The sequence below is a fragment of the Mchenga conophoros genome, linkage group LG9, assembly GCF_057382185.1.
Source record: "Mchenga conophoros isolate Kocher_MC1m ecotype Shallow Benthic linkage group LG9, M_conophoros_male_GT1.1, whole genome shotgun sequence".
NCBI lineage: Eukaryota > Metazoa > Chordata > Actinopteri > Cichliformes > Cichlidae > Mchenga > Mchenga conophoros.
Window position 1 is genome coordinate 10,454,103 of NC_140534.1, and position 20,262 is coordinate 10,474,364.

The 20,262-nt window shown below is 43.1% G+C and overlaps 1 protein-coding gene, 2 long non-coding RNA genes and 1 other non-coding gene across 4 annotated transcripts; 2 read left to right on the forward strand and 2 right to left on the reverse strand.

The window, feature by feature from the left end:
• Positions 1-28: 28 nt before the first annotated feature.
• trnas-cga (transfer RNA serine (anticodon CGA)) lies at positions 29-110 on the forward strand. The gene has a single exon. It is a non-coding gene; the product is annotated as a tRNA-Ser (tRNA).
• An 8,399-nt stretch (positions 111-8,509) lies between these two features.
• LOC146566753 (uncharacterized) lies at positions 8,510-11,706 on the forward strand. The gene is made up of 3 exons (XM_085286388.1): positions 8,510-8,847; positions 9,825-10,421; positions 10,773-11,706. The coding sequence occupies exons 1-3, from the start codon at positions 8,830-8,832 to the stop codon at positions 11,448-11,450; spliced, it is 1,293 nt and encodes a 430-aa protein (XP_085142514.1). The 5' UTR covers positions 8,510-8,829; the 3' UTR covers positions 11,451-11,706.
• Positions 11,707-12,592: 886 nt separating this feature from the next.
• LOC146566754 (uncharacterized) lies at positions 12,593-14,739 on the reverse strand. Its single transcript, XR_014893832.1, has 3 exons — positions 14,608-14,739; positions 14,125-14,194; positions 12,593-13,925 (listed from the first exon to the last, which is right to left on the reverse strand). It is a non-coding gene; the product is annotated as an uncharacterized LOC146566754 (long non-coding RNA).
• Positions 14,740-16,848: 2,109 nt separating this feature from the next.
• Positions 16,849-19,144, reverse strand: LOC146566755 (uncharacterized). The gene is made up of 4 exons (XR_014893838.1): positions 18,031-19,144; positions 17,427-17,523; positions 17,075-17,306; positions 16,849-16,976 (listed from the first exon to the last, which is right to left on the reverse strand). It is a non-coding gene; the product is annotated as an uncharacterized LOC146566755 (long non-coding RNA).
• Positions 19,145-20,262: the final 1,118 nt, after the last annotated feature.

Here is a 20,262-nt window from a genome sequence, read left to right on the forward strand (position 1 = left end):
CAAGTATGTAGCTCCAAAACCAAATGTGGTTGTTGTGGCCGAGCGGTCAAGGCGATGGACTCGAAATCCATTGGGGTCTCCCCGCACAGGTTCGAATCCTGTCGACAACGGTCAGCTGTTTTGCGGCAGTCCAGACGTTGATTTGAGAAGAAGCCACGGCATGGAGTTCACCTGAGAAGGTGCCAGGAGAAAGAGCCAGGCCTTTGCTTGTGAAAATAGAGCACGCAGAAGCAATGGACCCAGCTATGTCCTGACAAAATTAGGCACATATTCAGTAAACATGGCATCCTTCAATTGCTCTCTTAGCCACCCCAGACGTGTAGTCATCCAGGATCCTGTCTGAGTACCGCCAATGACTGATGCGTCTGACAAATGCTGATTGCTTTGCAAGAGGATCGGGATTGGAGGGACAGCGGATTTCACCGGGAATGGGACAACAGCAGAAATTGCTTCAAACATCAAACATTACTGCATGAAAAGCACAAAGAGTGGACACATTTCATTGTTTGGAACACTGCTTTTCACTTCAGCTCTTTGCATGTAAAAACTTTGCTCTTCTCCACAGCTGGCTGACGGACACGCAAAAGTGCAAGCAAGAGTGGCCACAGACCCACTATGCCGGCCTTTGTACACTCTCTCCATCTAATGATAGAGAGGAAGGATACATTCACTACTTCTAGCCTCCACTATTCAAATTCAGTATTTTCACAGCGTCCTAAAAGCTTCCTGAAAAGCCTTTACACTGTTTTCCAAAACGCTGCTGTGCTGCCCCTTTAATCCTCCCCAGTTCCCTCAGTTTGAGATCCTTCTTGGACTTGGTGTCATGGTACTCCAAGTTTTGCCAAACTTTGCAACTGTTGTAGCCCCTATGTGTGCCTGTGCTAACGACAAGAACACTTTCACATGGACTTCAGGTGCACAAGCGAGCTTTGAAGAAGTAAAAAAACTCCTGGTGAATAGTCCTGCACTGGCACTGTTTGACCCTGCCTTGCGTGTTGTGATCTCTACTGATGCAAGTGACTATGGGCTTGGTGCTGTATTTGCTCAAGTGCAACCTGATGGCACAGAAAAACCTGTGGCGTTTGCTTCCCGCACACTGCCTGCAACAGATCAAAAGTACTCAACTGTTGAAAAAGAAGCTTATGCTTGTGTGTGGGCTGCAGAGAAATGGAGAACGTATTTGTGGGGCCGACGTTTCACTCTGCGGACAGACCACCAAGCTCTGACAACGCTGCTGAGCACCAAAGGGTTTAATAGGGTTGGCATGCGCATCGCCCGCTGGTCTGCCCGCCTCCTGTGTTTTGACTATGATGTTATTTGCCGCCCAGGTTCTCAGAACTATACAGCTGACTGTCTCTCTCGCCTGCCCCTGCCTGTTTCTTCCCATTCCACATCAGATTCAGATCATGAAATGGTAGCCCAAGTTTCTGCTGCCATGTCCTCACTTCCAGTTGCGGGCTTTGACTCTGCCTGTTCAACTTGCCCTGAACTGGTTGCTTTGCGTTCACAAATACAAAGTGGCTGGCCTGCCTCAATCAAAGCACTTGATGTCACGCTTGCACCTTACTACAAAATCCGTAATGAACTCTCAACCCTAAGTGATTATGTTCTCAGAGGCTCAAGGCTCATTGCACCACTTTCAGTGAGACCTAAACTGATTGCACTGGCACATGAAAGTCACCATTGTGCGCACAAAACAAAGATTAAGAGATCTCTACTGGTGGCCAAAAATGGACTCGCAAGTTCAGTCTGCCATAACCTCATGCCTCCTTTGCCAGTCCAATGACAAAACTGCACATACTAATCCTGCTCCTCTCCAACCCGTCCCACTGCCTGATGGACCGTGGAAAAAACTTGGTCTTGACATTGTTGGGCCTTTTGATACTGCAATACCTGCTTGTAGATACGTCATAACATTGACTGACTACTACTCCAAATGGCCTGAGCTTGCCTTTTCACCTTATGCTACTACTGATGATGTCATTCAGTTCCTCTCATCTGTCTTTAGTCGTCATGGCAACCCAGAGAACATCATAACTGACAATGGTGCACAGTTCACCTCTGTAATGTTCACCTCATTCCTCCAGAATAGAGGCATCTCCCACAGCAGAACATCTGTCTACTACCCAGCTGCAAACGGAGCAATCGAACGGTTTCATCGTGCCCTCCGCACCTGTATCCAGACATCAATCCAGCAGTCGAAACCATGGAAGGCGACTGTGCTGGATTGGCTTCAAGTTTACTGTGCAACACCGCATGCAACTACTTCCCTCTACTTCCCTCTCCCTAAGAACTCCTGTGTGGCAGGAAGATGTGTACTATACTGGATGTACTCCCTTTGCCTCCTGCTGTGTCTCCACTGGATACGTTGCACATCACTCAGTTCGGAAATATCAGTTGAAAATGCAACGTTACACTGATGGTAGGCGTCACGCACGGAAACCTTCTTTTCTACCAGGAGAGAGTGTGAGGATAAGGAAACCCCACCATGTTCCCAAAGGACATCCCAGATTTACCCCTCCTGTAACAGTAACAAAAGCCAAAGGCTTGAATGCCTTCTTGCTGAGTGATGGAAAGAGTTGGAATGCCACTCATCTAGCACGCTGTCGCCCAGTGACTGAAAAGAACGCTGACACTGCTAGGCTGCACCACACTCAGACTGGCTCACCTACTGCCAGAAGACTGCCACGCGTCAAGTACAAGCCTCGCTGGCACAAAGACTATATTGTAGCATAATAGGTTGCTTCCTCTCTGTGCAGGGGGATGACTGAAGGGATCACCTTGCTAATCCTTGCTGTCCAAACTGGCCTCATTGAGCTGCAGGTCATCCACAGAGCCTTCCTCCTCTCTATCATCCTCTTTATTGTTGTTGCTTCCATCCTGCAGTCCATGCTGGAGATAGCTGAGTCCTAGCCCTGGGAGCATCTAGAGGCAATTAAGATAATATACCAAAGACTTTTTTCATGTGTTTATTTTTAAGAAAACTCTGTGTCCCACTGTTTGTTTTATTTTTTACTGATCATAAACAACCAGAGGTGTGGACTCGAGTCACATGACTTGGACTCGAGTCAGACTCGAGTCATTAATTTTATGACTTTAGACTTGACTTGAAAAAATGTTCTAAGACTTGTGACTTGACTTGGACTTTTACACCAATGACTTGAATTGGACTTGAACCGGTTTACTTGAAAAGACTTGATATTTCACCCCAAATATAAAATTTAACATGCATATTATATAGAGATTGAAAATGTGACGTCATTCAGGGGTAAAACCGCAAAGGATTCTGGGAACTCGTGGCAAGAGGTACTAGCGCACGCAGGCTTTCAATTGAAATCACAGCGATAAAAAAGAAACACAAAAATGGCAAGAAGCTGTTGTATTATTAACTGCAATAGCCGGTCGCATGACAGCCACGGGAAGCCGACGGGTAAAGAGATCGATTGTTATCGGATTACGTCGTTGAAGAGAAATTGTTCGAGCCATGTTTCCGAAGTAACAAAGAGGCGACGGGTGGCCTGGATTGCAGCCATTCAAAGACCAAATATAACGTCCCAGAACCCTCCAGCTCACAGGTTAGTCTGCTCCAAGCATTTACACAAAGGTCAGTCTGCTGTTGTAGTTAATGCGTCATTTTCATAACATAATTGGTGATATAGGTTACAAGCAAGTCTGGCGCTGAACAGAAATTGTCGCTCCTTTGTTTGTTGTGCATAAATAGTGAATTGTCCTGACACAATATTGCGTTTCGCTTCTGTTATTTTGGTACATTGACAAAAACATATACTTTTATTGACAGGATAAAACAGGTTTTTTGTATCACTAATTGTCCAGTACGATTACAGCATACAGTATTGTTGTCACTGCTACATTTCTGTAACGCGTACCAGAAATTATTTCCACTGCTAATTAATTACCGTTGAGCTTAAAGGTCCTATTAATAAACGGTTAACGATTGTGTATTTATGAAGACGATTTGTGAGACTGGTAAACTTATGATACGTACGATGGTCTTTCGTTCTACACGGTGCATTTCAAGGTCCTGTACCCATCCGTCGGTAAACTGTACCTGGGCTTGTTGCAGTGACCTGAAGTTACTATCGTGCCAAACTAGGTATCCCCGACAGAATTTGTTTCCCCTGCGTCGGGAGCACACGCTGGACTGTCCAAATCACGGACAAACAGTATCCCACATTGTTGATTTTTAGTTTACAAACACTTCTTATAATGACTGACTACTCCTGACATTTTTGAGATCTTAGCTCTTTATACAACGAAGTTATAGTGGGATACAAATAATATCAGGCTGGTCCTGCCACAATTTGTTCCCCCTGTGTAAATCACGGACAAACAGTATCCCACATTGCTGATTTTTCGTTCACAAACACTTCTTATTATGACGCATTTCTCCTGAAACTTTGGAGGATTTAGCTCTTTATATAATAAAGTTACAGGAGAATAAAAATAGTTATTAGCCAAAATGTTTATGGTTTATTAAAATAATCCCATCTGATACCCCGTGAGCAATAAATATATAATTTTCTGTTGTAACCCTCAAACTGAATGGTAATGTAACGATACTAATTTTTCACAAAATGAAAACATCAGTACTTCCTGCATGCTCCCAGCACAGGGGAAACAAATTCTGTCGGGGATACCTACTTTGGCACGACACCGGTCCTACAACCGCATCCAAGAATAACATGCAGCTTATCTCAGAACTGTCGGTGAAAATTATCCTTGGAGCTAGGTTTAATTGAGCTGCATTTTAAAGAGGTGCAATTTCACAATTTGTGTATATTTTCTACGTTCACTATTTTGTCATGTGTTGAGAAAAACACAGATTTAAAAATTACATGGTCTAATATTTACATTTAGCATAACTGCAACATTATTTTTTCGTTTTTTTCTTTTTAAAGACTCGAAAGGACTTGAAATTCAAAATTTCAGACTTGTGACTTTACTCGGACTTTTACACCAGTGACTTGAGACTCGACTCTGACTTGCCTGACATTACTTGAGACTCTACTTGAGACTTGAGGATAAAGACTTGAGACTTACTTGAGACTTGCAAAACAATGACTTGGTCCCACCTCTGGCTTTATCAAGTTTTATTTTCAGCGCTGTGTATTTTTCCTGCACGTCTTCAAGCTTGCAGTCCGTTTGTTTCTGTTTAATTTCTTGTTGCTTTTGTTCTTGAAGCAACTCTTTATTTTTGTTCAGTGTTTTATCAAGCTTTACCTGAAGCGCTTTGTATTTTTCCTCCATGCCTTGGAGTTTGCACTGCTTCATGTCCTGTTGTTGTTTTTCTTGGAGGAGTTCTTAATTTTTTTTGCAGAGCTTCATTAAGCTTGATTTGCAAGCCTTTGTTGTGTTTCTCCAGGTCCTGGAGCTTGAAATCCATTTCCTTCTGTTTTATCTCCTGTAGCCTTTTTTCTTGAAGAAACTCTTCATTTGTGTGCGGTCTTTCATCAAGCTTTACTTGCAGCTCCTGATTCTTTTTGTCCTTCAGCACTAGTTTTTCTAGTGCTTTATCAAGCTTTGCTTGGAGCTCAAAGTTTCTTCCCTGCATTTCTAGGAGTTCCATTTCTTTCAACTTTTGAATATCTTCCTTTTCTAGAAGCTGGTTGAATGATTTGTCTACTTGATCAGGAAGTTGAATTTTGTCTTCCTGATCACAAAGAGGAGAGTTGGGCTTTACTGTTTTTTTCTGTTTTCTCTGAGACATGTTTGAATCTGTAAACTGTCACTCTGTTTATATCTGAATTAACTAATTTCAAGAAACTGTTGCAATTACCTGGACTGCCTCAGCCCAGGTGATGTAACATTAGCAGACAGAGGGTTTGATGTTGCAGAATCTTTGGAGCTGTACCATGCTGAACTGAAGAGCCCAGCTTTCACCAAAAGGAAGAACTAACTGGGCCCTAGATTGCCCAATCAAATCTCTTAATGCCACCTGCCCTCTCCTACATTAACTGTGGGCTCACCTTGTAGAACAGAGTTGAGTGTGGAAGAAATGGCAAAAATATGGAGCTGAAAAGCTGAGAGAGAAAAAGAAATGATAAATAAATCAATGTGTCAAATTAACTGACATGTTAGCTGGTGGAGTGCCCACTGCATTATATATATATCATCTCTTTTTTATAATAAATAATCAAAAACTTTATTTAAACTAAGATTTTAAAAAATATGTGCAGTGATTGATGTGCTCTCAGACATGTGCTTCAATCCACACACAAATACAAAACAATCTGACCACACGTACAACTGTTTCACAAACTCTATAAAGCATTCACACTCCAATGGATGCATCAGAAAGCAGCTTGGGATTACAATCTTGTCCAAGGATATTTCGCCTGCAGACTGGAGCAGCCAGGGATCAAACCAGAAAACTTTCTGATCAAAAGCTGACTTGTGCTAAATGCTGAACGGCAGCCAACCCATTTTAGCCATTTAATGAATGTGCCATTTAATCTTGGCTGCAGCCAAGATTAAATGGCACATTCATTAATTACAGAGTTACGGATTGTTACATGGAACTCAAAAGAAATAATGAACCCATCTCGTGTCCTGTGTCTTCTATAGCTGTCTGTACTTTTACCTCCAAAGTTCATCAGCAAACAGTTTGCAGGCCTCTAATTATCAGGCTGTACTCAAGCGCTTGAATTCAACCTAAAAGCTGTGCTGTCATACAGAACCAAGTACCCTCCGCGGAAACTATAGCTAATGTCACAACTGGATCTGATGAGACAGCTATGATTTCTGGACTCGAAGTAAATAATCCTGAATCAATTTATACAACATCAGTTTGTTTGTTTTGCTTTCATAACAAATAGTTTGAGCCATATACAAATACAGAAGTGACAAATGGAAACATATTTACAATCCAAAGTCAGACTAACAGTTTTCAGTAGCACAGTCTTTTATTTACAGTCTGCTTCTCCTGGTGGTAAACCTCTATCACATGTTTGGATTAAAAATTAGGCCTATATAGCTGCTGGTTCCAGTTTAAGCAATATGTTAAAAATACTAAATTCTTCATTGATTTGAGCTGTGGGGTTTGCTATACACTGGCAGAAAATTGTAGAGTAAATGGTAAAAACGAACAAACCAAATAACAAGATCCTTGAATTCCATCTTTTTTATTAACAGAAACTCCAACAAATTTGTGCCCAATTGATGATGTTTGGGACATGAAAAGTCCAGTCCAGCAGGTGGCGGTAATGCGCCTTAAAGCTTTAACCGCCAAAAAATACAAGAGCAGAAGAAGAAGAAGCCGAGTTCCCGCTTTATGGCGTTTTTCTCTCCGATTATTGTCAAGACTGATTTAACACTTAAAGGTAAGCACCGAGCTAATATTAATCCGAGTCTAGTTAATCTTGAGTTTAGCTCCTGAATGAGGCTTTCTGTTGCTCTCCTCGGTGTCTCTTCTCAAGTTTTTGTGAACCAGTTGGAAAAAAAAATCTGACTAAATTGACTCAAGCTGCTTTAAACTAATTTACAGAAAGATATCAGCAAAAGGTTGTGAAACACAGAGAAGAAAATAATTTTATTAGAAGAAAGCTTTTAAATGAGCTCATTGTAATCAGAGTTTGTGTTATTTTATTAGCCTGTTATTAAGGCTACTTAGCATCTCTGTGGCACCTGCACAGCTTATGAATGCAGCTTGCTAACTAAGCTAGCTAGCGCCACCCTTCTTCCATATAAGGTCACTTCCGGCTCCAAAAGACCCAACATGTTGGCGGTAAAAGTGCTATAATGAAATACATTTATGAGAAATGTAAAAATAAATGTGTTCCAGGCTAAAACACAGCTGCCTTTATCAGCGCAAAGTTGTGATGAGGCTTACTCAGATGATGGCTCAGATTTCTACACCCACTCGGATATACAGATGAAATCAAGACAAGTACATCAATACAAAAATTCACAGGATTGTTCAAAAAATAATAAATTGTATGAATATAGGAAATCTTCCTCTCAGTGACTGAGTTGTCTCATTGTGTCCTCATTTTTTATAAATCAAGGCCTGAGTAACCCAACCTTAAGTGTTCATTAAGGTTTTTGTCACATAGATAGAAAATAAACTCAGAGATTAAGCGGCTGTTATAAACAGAGTGATTAGTTTATGTAAAAAATGTAGTTTGTTGTTGTTCTGGTTTACGTGCTGAAAATGGTTTTATTTGTGTATGTTCAATGTGTTATACTTGTACATAGTTAAATATATGATCAAATAATGTTGAATCCTGGATATGGATTTGTAAGCAATGAAATTTGAAATAAGGGGGTAGGAACAAGAAAACTTCATCCTACTCCTTTTCGAGCACACACATTCTGTAGACATAGATATTTACATGAAAACTTGATGATTTTTAAGTTTTGTTATTTTTATTTTTTTCTGTTGTTATTTCAATTATATTTGCATGTTTGAAATAAATTTTATCTATCTATCTATCTATCTATCTATCTATCTATCTATCTATCTATCTATCATTTCTCACGGCACACGTATATTGTCGGGTTTTTTCTTGGCCAGGGCATATTTTAAAGAGGAATTGCTCTCCTGGTACTGGTGTGCCATACTGCTGAATTTGGTATCGGTGCTCAAACCTTTTGTGTTTGTTTCAAACAAGTTGTCCACCCAGGGAAGCTAAAATGTGTTCTGTGTGTTCTCAGATGAACATATGAGACACTTTGACTCTTCAGTGCAGTGTGGAGCTTAACAAAGTTCTGTTTTCTGTCCCAGCTGATCAGGAGGAGGAGAAGAGTCTGACGGAGCAGCAGAGGAAATTTCAGCTACTTGGACTCAGCTCAGCCACTGCAGAGAAAACAATGAGCTCAACACAGAAGGTGACAGATACTAGTGTTAAGAAATACTCCATTAAAAGCTGAAGTACTGATATGTATATTTTATGCTAAACTAAGTGAACCTTGTGCAATATTAATGTAATGTAGAAATAATGTATACAATGTATACAATGCCTACATCTTAGACGGTGACGTTGCCTCTAAACATCAAAATGAGCAGGAAGATGTTAAAGTGGGATTCAGCAGGATTCAACCCTAAAATCAGCTGTAGTGGCTCAGTGTGGGGAAAAGGGTCACAGCTCACAATCATTTCTATTGAGAGCTCCAGTAGATTTTTTTTAATGTGCAGGCTGTGATCAGCTGACCTGCTGCTCTCTGTGAATTCATCCAGATGTCTGCAGATGTTTCATGAGTTGTCCTGGCTGATTTCCTTTCTCTACACTGACAGTACACTGTCTTTATATTAGACACTAAACTGTTGGTATGTGGGTGGAGCTCAGTGAATGAATGTCAGCATCATGAGCTTAAGTTTAAGTTAATCTCTGCTACACTTGATGTAATCTAACTCTGACATGAGCACCACAGTCACTGTGCACCAGTCACACACTGTTCTTTACTTAAATCCATCACATTACAGTAAACTTGCCTGCTTATCCTGCACTAACCTGCAGAGGATTTTACTGCAGTCTTTACATCACATTGTGAGACAAACTGCACACAAACAGTTTGTGTGTTTACTGATGTTTGTTGGGCTGATAGAATTGCTGCATTTGAAATTACCTGCCACATAAAAAATATTACTCCATTTATTCTCGCTCGTCTTCTGTATTGCTAACTAGATGTTGAAATACCGCGACCGCAACTTATCAGCACCTGCAGTCGTTCAGGTTCTGGTGGTGTTTGGTGCCACACTCCACCTTCAGGTTTAAAACTAGTGTTAATGGAGGGAGTTTGAAGCTTCAGTTTGTTTAATGACTGCATTTCACTCACTGCCTCTGCTTGTATCTCTGTCACTGCAGGACCAACGTGGACCGAGAAGTCAGCGCTCTCAGGAGGCCGACAAACCTCACAGAAGAAAGAGAGAGAAAAAATACACCTGTGACGAGTGTGGGAAGGATTTTACCTGGAAGTTTAAACTAAAACAACATCAGCTCATCCACACTGGAGAGAGACCGTTCAGCTGTGACTTGTGTGGAAAGTCGTTTTCCTGGAAGAATGCCCTGAAAACACACCAAGTCGTCCACAGTGGAGTTAAAGCTTACAGCTGTGATCAGTGTGGCAGAGCTTTTACTCACAGTAGCCACTTGCAGAGACATCTAGTTACCCACTCTGGAGTTAAGGCATACAGCTGTGACATCTGTGGAAAAACTTTCAGCCAGCTATGGTACCGAAATATACACCTACGCATTCACTCCGGAGAAGATGTGTACTGGTGTGATCAGTGTGGTAAATACTTTACAACAGACGCACAGTTACAACACCACATGTTTACCCACACTGAGGAGAGACCTTATCAATGTGACCTGTGTGAGAAGACTTTTAAAACTCCACAGTACCTGAGACAACACCAACAGATCCACACCAGAAAGAGACTCTACAAGTGCAGTTACTGTGAGGTTTGTATTTTTATTTTATTCTTGTAAGTTCAGTCTGACTGTTTGGAACAAGTCTGCTCATTAAATTGTGTTAGCATGTTAGCACTTCTACTGCACCGAAGAGTAGCTCTGAGCCATTACTCAGGTTTTCATTTCATTTAAGTGTAAGTCAGATGTTACTGTAATATTAAATAAGTATTGCTGTAGTATTATGGTGGTAGTATTGTAGTTATTGTAGCCCAGTAAACTGAGTGTGTTAATCGAAACAGTAAAATGTAACTGGACGTCTGCAGAGATGCTCTTTATTTCAGGCGACTTTCAGGATAAAAGTGTTGAAGGACTGACTTACACTGTCTTTGTGTCTTTGTTTAGAAGCAGAGCGACACAGATGGATCCACTTCTCAACCCTGTCATCGCTGTGGTGGTGGGAAAGACTTTCGTTGTGACATCTGTGGAAAAACTTTCAGTCAGCAAGCCGGCCTAAAAATGCATCAACGTAAACACACTGGAGACAAACTGAAATACTGCAAAGAATGTGGGAGAAGCTTCCCCACATCAGCTGAGTTAAAACGACATGAACTCTTTCACAGTGGGGTCAAAAAGCACCTCTGTGATCAGTGTGGGTCATCCTTCACCACTGCAGGTCACCTTAAAACACACAAACGAGTCCACACAGGAGCGAAACCATACAAGTGCAGACACTGTGACAAAAGCTTCTCACAGTCAGGTCATCGTAACGAGCATGAACGTACACACATGGAAGGAAACTACAGCTGTGAGCAGTGTGACAAGAGCTTCAGTAATCTCAGTTCATACTCTGCACACAAACGATCCCACGTTACTACTAAACTGTTTCACTGTTACCAATGTGCCAAAACATTCACTTCATCATCTGCTCTGTGCAAACATCAGCGCGATCACGCAGGGCTGAAATCGTTCCCATCACAGGATCAGAGTGAATCTGAAGAGAGAGAGACATCCTCTGGTTTCAGAGTCCAACTTAAAACCCTGGAGATCAGGCTCCACAGAGTTCAGGTCGGCTCTCCTTAAGTTAAAGTTCAAATGAGGCTGTGAATCAAACTTCCTGTAGTTCCATTTTAATCTTTATAAATTGTTCTTCTGTTTGTGTTCAGTCGTTACCTTTTTTTTTTCAGTGGTTGGATTAAAAATCAGTTTTCTGTTGTTTAAGTTTTTATTGAATGTATTTTGTTAAATAAAGTTAAAATATTGTTAAATAAAGAATTGTTTGAACGACAAAGATTTTGAGCCATGATGTCATTTCCTGTATTTCAGAGTAAAGACTGAAGTGACAAATGGAAACATGTTTACAGTCATGGAATAAACACTGATGGGTCATCTGTAGGAAGTTCTATTGCTGACCTGACAGACTCGACCTTGTTTACAAAGAAAGAAAGGAACTGATGACATGTGTCAGCAGAGGCTTTCAGGGTTGTTTAGAGTAGAGCTGATAGTCTTAAAGAGAACATGGCGATTATGACAATTTAACACAATGATCTGAGAAAAATATCTGTTTCTTTCATTTTTACTGTATTCTGATCAAATTTCCAACATTCTTTTAACATTTCAAAAGAATTTGTCTTTCTTCCACTTTCACACTTGGCCCTAAAAACACCAACATCCATGCATCACCCTTGTGTCAGTCTAATGAACCTAACATGTGAGTGATACATAACACACATTCACACTGGCTGCATATATCAGTCCGGGGGGGCAGAGCAGAACTCTGTATGAATCAGACGCGCTCACATATTCAGGCTTTCCAGAGGCGTTTACCATCAGAAGAAGCAGAACAATGAATCATCAGCACCCTGCAGAAGAACACAGCAAGCAACAACTCTAACAATAAAGACGTGCTGGAGCCAAAAGATGCAGATAGCGAGTTTTAAACGATAACGCACAGGATCAAAGGGGGAGAGGGTAAAAACCCACTGCCTCCTGAGATAAAGATCAGCAAGTCAAGCTGGCAGCAGACGACACAAAACGCTCTCTGGAGGAGGCGGCGACTGTGGAGCAGGCCGACGGAGAGGCGGATCGGCAGACAGGAAGCTCCCGGGGTCCCACAACAAGATGTTGTGTGTCAGACTGGAGCAGGATATCCCCATGTTGGTGACACTGCCCATCGAGGTACAGCCCAACTTGGCAAACCAACCCTTCCCTTTCTTGGACACCACACTGGCTGATCTGGGCATCCAAGACTGAGTCTCACTCTGTGTGGGGACGTTTTTTTGTTTTTGTTTGTTTTTTAAGAAGCAATCATGTGTATATATTCAGCTCAGAGCTGAAGGAGAGGGTGGTTTGGGTTGACAACAAGAAGACCCATCCTAGAGGTACGGCGGTGGGATCCAACTGCAGGGATGTGGTCAGATGGCAGTCTGTGGAAATCAGGTGACAGTGAGAGCAACTTGATTTTCCTATTTTGTCCTTCAGATACGAGTGAAAGCCCAGATGCCAGGAGACAAGCAGCTCCAGGAGGTCCTGTACAGCACCGAGGTCCACACTGACCGCTCCTTCTGCTGCACTGGAATGGATATCCTGCCCTGGAAACAGACGTGTGCAGGTCTAGAAGCAGTTTAAATCCCATACTTTTTTGATCTGTGAGGCTCTTAATGTCACGTCTGCAGCCATGAAAGTCAGCTCAGGGTTTCTTGATTCTGATTTTTCTTTGCTGTGTCACATTTAGCTCATATCTGCATTGCCATGCCCTGAAAACAAGCTGCCGAGCTTTAGTCAGACTCAGGGACAACGGGAGATCTGAGGAGCAACACAATGAGAACAACTAAAACTGAACAAACTTAACATCTGATTACCTTTTTTATTTGTAAGAAAAAGTTTAACATGAACGCGCCAACTGTCCACAGCAAAGCTTATTATGACAAGACTGCTTTTATTCAGTGATGTCAAAGTGTCATCACTTCATACCTCTGAACTGACATTAGATGTATTGCATACCTTGTTAGAATTACACTGTTGAAGCATTTGTAAAAAGCTTCTGTCCTTGTTAATTTATGTTTTAGGATAAGTTTTTGGGCTGTGTAAGGTCACAGGTTGCATTTCTGAGCAGAGTAGTAAAGGTAAAGTAAGTGTTTTCAAAACTAGCCACTCAGCATGTGTACAAACAGTGAGAAATCTCTGAAGAAAACCGTTTGAAGGAGCAAGAGCACACGCTTTTCTCCACAGGTTAAAGCCCGCTGACTCCCAAAGAGCAATGGGAATGAAAAACTCTCCTTAGCAGATTAAATCCATTACTTCACACTCTTGAGAACAAAGCAAGAAGTGTGTCCAAACCGCGTAAAGAACAGCAGCAGCGATTTATAGTGAAGCAGGAAATCAAAATACAGAACACAGGATGGTGAACCCGAACTCCTAACATAAGAAAAAGTAAACACGGCATGCACGTTAACAAGGGTCTCTGCTGTGCAGGAAGTGAGGTCACAGCTGCTTGGACCTCAGCACTGTGGTTCTGGGCAAACTTTCTCATGAGTGCTACTGAAATGTTCTGGCTTTCTGTGGAGGAGAAACAAACTGAGAGTTAGAGGTCAACACTGGAGACAGATCACTACAAAAGAACCAAATACTGATGAGAGTGCTGTGCACGATGCTAAGAGACATTAGATATGAAGCTCTGAGTCATGAGGGTTCATTCAAAGGAATTTTAACATGCAATCTGATGAGTTATTCTGCATGTGGCCATAGAAATCTTCACCTTTATCAACATCCTTGTTGCCCACGACATGACTGGAAGCAGCAACTATGGGTTTCATTAAATTCACGACCTGAAAGAGATAAAAAAAATAAAATAAAAACATTTAAGAAAAAAGTGTAATTAAAAATATTTTTAAAATTTAGGGACAAAATGCACAATGTGAAGTAATTCAAGATTTACATCAGAGCATGTCAAAGTTTCTGCATGTGTTGGATTGTAAGAATAACTGATTTAACATTTAATAAAAGAAATGATTGGTTGGAAGTTTTTCCTTTCAAAGCATCTTTCTAAACATGTGAACAGCTGCTCTTTAATAATCAATATGAATCAAAGACTTCTGTCAACACAAAATAAATGTAAGGAAACACACTTTCCTGTGCAACATCCAGTTTCTATAACTGACGACAAGCTTGGACCACAGTGATCTAAACTCATCCTCTACATTGGAAATGTAAACAAATGTAAATGTGGTTTTTACTGTACCAAGGCAGGGCTGTGTGTGTAGAGCACAGCCAGGCAGCTGAACACTGTATGGTTCTCTTTTTGGTCCTTCCTCGAGCGGGAGACGAGCCACCAAAGCTGGCAACACCGGTCAGTGAACACATTCAGTTTTCAGGCCCCTCTTCTGTGGAACCAGCTTCCAGTTTGGATTCAGGAGACAAGATTTCAAGATTAGGCTTAAAACTTTCCTCTTTGGTAAAGTATATATTTAGGGCTGGACCAGGTGACCTTGAATCCTCCCTTAGTTATGCTGCAATAGATGTAGCCTGCCGGGGATTCCCATGATGCATTGAGTTTTTCCTTTCCAGTCTCCTTTCTCACTCAGTATGAGTTAATAGACGTCTCTGCATTGAATCATATCTGTTATTAACCTCTGTCTCTCTTCCACAGCATGTCTTTATCCTGTCTTCCTTCTCTCACCCCAACCGGTCGCAGCAGATGGCCCCGCCCCTCCCTGAGCCTGGTTCTGCTGGAGGTTTCTTCCTGTTAAAAGGGAGTTTTTCCTTCCCACTGTCGCCAAAGTGCTTGCTCATAGGGGGTCATATGATTGTTGGGTTTTTCTCTGTATCTATGAAGCGCCTTGAGGTGACTTTTGTTGTGATTTGGCGCTATATAAATAAAATTGAATTGAATTGAATTGAATTGAATTATCTGAGGAAGAAGCAGAGTTGGTTTGTTTCCAGCTGAAATCATCCAGGCTCAGGAATTTGAATCGATCCACATCACTTCTGCTTGAACTAGAGAACATGAGTGTCGACTTACATTTGGTCTGTGAGACACATGTCATAGTGACAGTATTTGGGTTAATATGGCATTACTCACCCTGGTCGCATTTCTTCAATATCAGGCACCAAGTTCAGGAACTCGTTCTTTTGCAGCCCGCGCAAGGTGGGAGGTCTCCAGAGTGGGAACCATCGGGAAGTTTTCACAGTCTGAGCAGGAGGGACTGGAGGCACGTGAGCTGTTCTCAGGGGTCCTTTAACACAAATCACACCAAGTTAGAATCAAATAGATAACCTGTCAATAACCGTTTGCAGATCGAGGTCAATGTTCCTAAAAATATGTTTACTTCTGGCCCATGGAGCCACAGCACGAGTCCGAGAGAGAGGGGCAGGTAGAGGAAAGGGTGAGGGTGGCACTGCTGAAGCTCGTCACGGATGGATCACGTCCGATCGGTGAGATGAGAGAAAGCTGAAGTGAAACAACAGCAGGATGAGGTAGACGTCAATATAGGAACTCCCTGATGTGACACAGAAAGGCTATTTTTTTATTTCTTTGTATTATTTCTCACCTTGCAGTCACTGATGCTGTTCACCAGCTGCTTGTATTCAGTATTGAAGGTGTGTGTCAGAAGGCGCAGGCACTACAACACAACAGGAACAAGACCGATCAGCTCCGAGCAGAGAAGGAAGAAGGCAGCAACAAGAACGCCCACTAAGCCCACGTTTTTCTCACCTTGGTGGCCAGCTCCTTCTCACGCTTTCAAAGGTGGTGCTGGAGATCTGCGAGGAGACGGAGGTGGATGTGGACAGAGTGCCGGAGCTCACGCTGGGGGACAGAGACTCACTCAGGGACTTGGTGGTGGGAGCTGTTCCCACGGGAGCCGCCTCTCCCAGAAGGTGACGGGTCTTTTCCACCTGGACGAAAGATGGGGGCGAATGTGAGGTGGGGAGAAGAGGGGAGGTTAGTCATGTAAAGTCTGTACTCTAAGAAAAAACTTTTTAGAATAGCACTTTGGTCTTTGAGTTGAAAAGTCATTTTTCCCTCTACGATATTAAACAGATTTATTTCTTTATGAATCTTTTAAGGCCCCACCTCCTGCAGCTGCTCCATCTTCTCCAGCTCCCACTGGTGCTCTAGGATGAGGCTATCTCCTCTGGGCCTCCAGCCGGCCAGGTTCTCCTCTCCACGCACATAAGCCACTGATGTGTCCAGGACCTTCCTCCTCCTCCTCTGCATCCCTGCTCAGGACATGAGCCCTCATTAGGATGAAGCTCTCCACAGAATTATGATAAAACAGCTGCCGTTCTTTAAACATGTTTCATGGCCGCTCACCTGGGCTTCCAGTGTCAGACATCTTACACAAGCTCAGCTCGTAGATCCCAGTCACTCGGTTACTATAATGAAGCAGAAGTTTTGAACAAGGAAACTTTGTAACAGGGCAGATATCTTTGATTGTGAAACAGAGATGGCCACAGTGCAGCAGCCCAGATTTACCAGTCAGGAGTTTTGGAGTATCCAGTCCCAAAGAGGTTCTTGAGAGAACGGGGTGGGGAAATCTTGGCGTCTCGGGAGTAAAAGACCGTGCAGATGTCTTTGGTGATAATGGCAGGCTGGATGCAATGGTCCAGCTGCAGAGAGGAGATAAAGGGTGTGTGTTAGACACGATGACATCAAGAGACTTAAAAACACGTACAAACAGGTACAACACGGCGGAGCAGCGGCTGACCTCCAGATACGCAGATAAGGTCATGTAGATCTTCTCTCCGTAGGGAGTGACGCGGTTGAGCAGGAGGGAACCTTTTAAGGGTGTTTTTATTTGTGCTCCCTGGCCTGGAAATAAACGGTTTCCGATCAGACCTGCTTCATCTTTGTGCCCTTGGTATCTGACTCGCTTGCTCCCCCATGCATTTTAAAAGAATCCTTCTCTTCAGCATGAAGTTCTGGCTCAGCTTTAGTGTCTGCGTTACATGTACACAAAGACAGAAACATTCAATGATAAAAACACACAGTGGAATAAAATTGTAAGACGTCATCAGTTGATGCAGTTTAAGGACACTTGTTGTTCTGTGCAGTCTCACCTGGAGCTCACGCTTCTAGTTCATGCCATCATCACCAAAGATTCTTCAATTAATAGTTTAAAGATGTCCATGAATGCACTGCTAACTGCTCTTCACCCTGATAAAAATCAACATGCATTTAGAATAAGAAACACTTTTACAAAACCAAAAGCTTCACTGTACTTAGTGATTTATACGTCTACAAAACAGGTTCAGTTTGTAACTGAGAGAGCGGCTCAGTGGTGCTGAATTATATTTCCAATAGAAACACAATTTCATATGTTGTAGTAACAACACACTGCCACAAGATGGCAGCCTAGGCCTACTTTACCATGCTGTTCCAGTACAAAAGAAAAAGTGACAGAGCCTTGAAAGAGTGACAGAGACACTTTTTATGAACTCATCTGTAATGTGTCACCTTTTCTGTAGGATGAAGAAGTGCTTCCCTTCTTTTAAAGTAAATACAGGCTTACAAAGATCCTCTAAACATGTTTCTGAAATAATCCTAAACACAATCATTAAATCAAAAATGCAAGAAACTATTTATTTAATCACTCTTCTTAACTTAATTCCTTAACTTAGTAAAAAAAAAAAAAAATAGACAAGAACTTTTCTTCTGTCTCACCTCTGTCAGTTTTCATGCTGTTGCAAGAACAGGTGGAGGTGCAGGTGGAACTTTGACTTCAGTGTGGTTTGTATGTGCAGGCAGGAGTCTGACATCTCAGGACAGCAGAGGGTTGTCGAGCACGGTGACTCCTGCTGCGACGCCCCCGTCTGACTGTCCTGAGCTCTTGGTCCTCAGCGTCTGCCCACACACTCATTCATCACCATGTCTTTACCCTGCCTGTAAGAAAACCAAGAAAAGGCTAACATTAGAAACAGCCACCAACCAATCCCTTTTACTCCACCACCCAAAAACCAGTGAGAAACACTAGTTAGTATTAACTTGGAATCAAAGTGCACTAATCCCCAGGCTCCCAGCATAACATACAGTCCAACACAAACTCCACAAACTGTCTTGCTTCAGCTGACTTTCCTTCACCTTCTCTCCAAACAATCTGTTGTGCTCTTTTCAGCACAAAGCCACACTCCTGCTCACTGATCCTCACCTCTTTTTAACCTAGTCTCAGCAACTTTGTCCCATAGCTTGCACATCCTTTCCACCTCCATCTTTCTTCCCAGCCAACTGATACATACCTTTTCTCCTTCCTTAAAAGCCAGCCTAAGAAATACGAGTTCATAAACGCCACAGAGAAATAAATCAGAGGAATAAAATGCAAATGATATTGCTTACACTGAACAGCAACACCCAGGTGAGGATTATCTAATGCCAAATTTTCCAAACAATGAACAAACCGTGCCCTTTTTCTCACCATGTCTAGAGTGTAGAGGTCAGCCAATGTCGCTCGGATCTGCTGCACAGCTTGAGGCTGGTCTGGGAAGAATCTGTCCAGGACTCCAGGTCTGGGGAGCACTTGCTGAACCTTCTTGGTACCAGCCAGGTGAGCGCTGATATCTGGACACAAAACCATAGAAAAAAAAAAGAAAAAAAATGCATCTATTAATCACCTGGATCACCTGTTGAAAAAGAAAAAAGAAAACAAGCAGAAGAGAACAAGAGTAATAGAATAAACAACATCACAATGATATATGGGAATATGACAGTAAATACTAAATATTAAACATTATTGTGCAGCACATAAGATCAACAGAACACAGTGTGCTTTGAGGTAGGAGCCAAAAAGGGTGAAGTTTGTGTGTGTGAGCACCTGTGAGCATGGACGCGCTTGTTTTTTAAAAAGGTTCCTTCATGTAATGATCTGCTAGAGGGTGTGGGGGGGCCACAGCCCCGTCCTCCAGGGCATGAAGCAGGTATGGAGGAGATCAAAACTCCAGACATCCAGAGGCCCCCAGAACACAACAGACCAAGGAAGACCAACAGAGGGGCAGCCGCGCCACTGTCCCAGAAAGAGCTGAGGAGAGTCCCAGATGAGGGCTCACTCAGCAGCCGCGGAGCAGAAGCCAGGGGGAGTTGCAGTGACGCGCCCGTGAGCTCCGCCGGCAGCCAGCCGTGCCTGAGTGACCGAGCCCCAGGCCGAGAGGCCGGGGGCACCCCCACCTCCGAAGTGGCCCGAGCGAGCCCCAGGCTCCAGGCCCCGATAAGCGGCCGCCAAGGAGTGAACCGGTGTGTACCTGGACGCGCATCCCCGGACACAAAGAACCACCAACGCACCGATGTCTGAGGGAGTCCGCCACTGGCAGGGGAAGTGGTGGTAGGGGGAGATAGGCCTCCAAACCTTGGAGGGCCTGAGATGTCCCCAGAGAGGTGGTGTCTGATACCCAACCTGACATATAGACACAGACATACAGGCACACACAGACACAAACATCCATTCCCACCCTCATGCTCTCATATGTACTTACTCCACACTCAACCAACGTGGAGACAGACATAAAGAGACGCTGTACACACGATCACACTCCCCAAGCGTACTCTACAAACCGGGTCTAGGTACCCTTGCCCCTGGAAGGGGGAACTGCACCCAGACCCAGGTGGTGTTACCCTTTTCCCTGCGGTGGGGAGAGGCAGACCACCCCAACTCCGCAGCAGCAGGGAGGCCCCACACTCCAGACCGCAGTCGGACGGCCAACTCCTCCTCCTAGCCCCCCCGCTCCAGCAGGCCGCAGAGAATGGGGGTGAGAGAAGACTCCAAACCTCCCTCAACCCGCTCATTGTAGTGTTGATGCATGTGTGTTCTAAGGTGCATTTAAAACCCAGGAGGGCATGGAGCTACCTGCCAGAGAGCAGCAGGTAAGCGCATGGTCCCTCCTGCTAGCCCTCAATGTCTACGTGTAT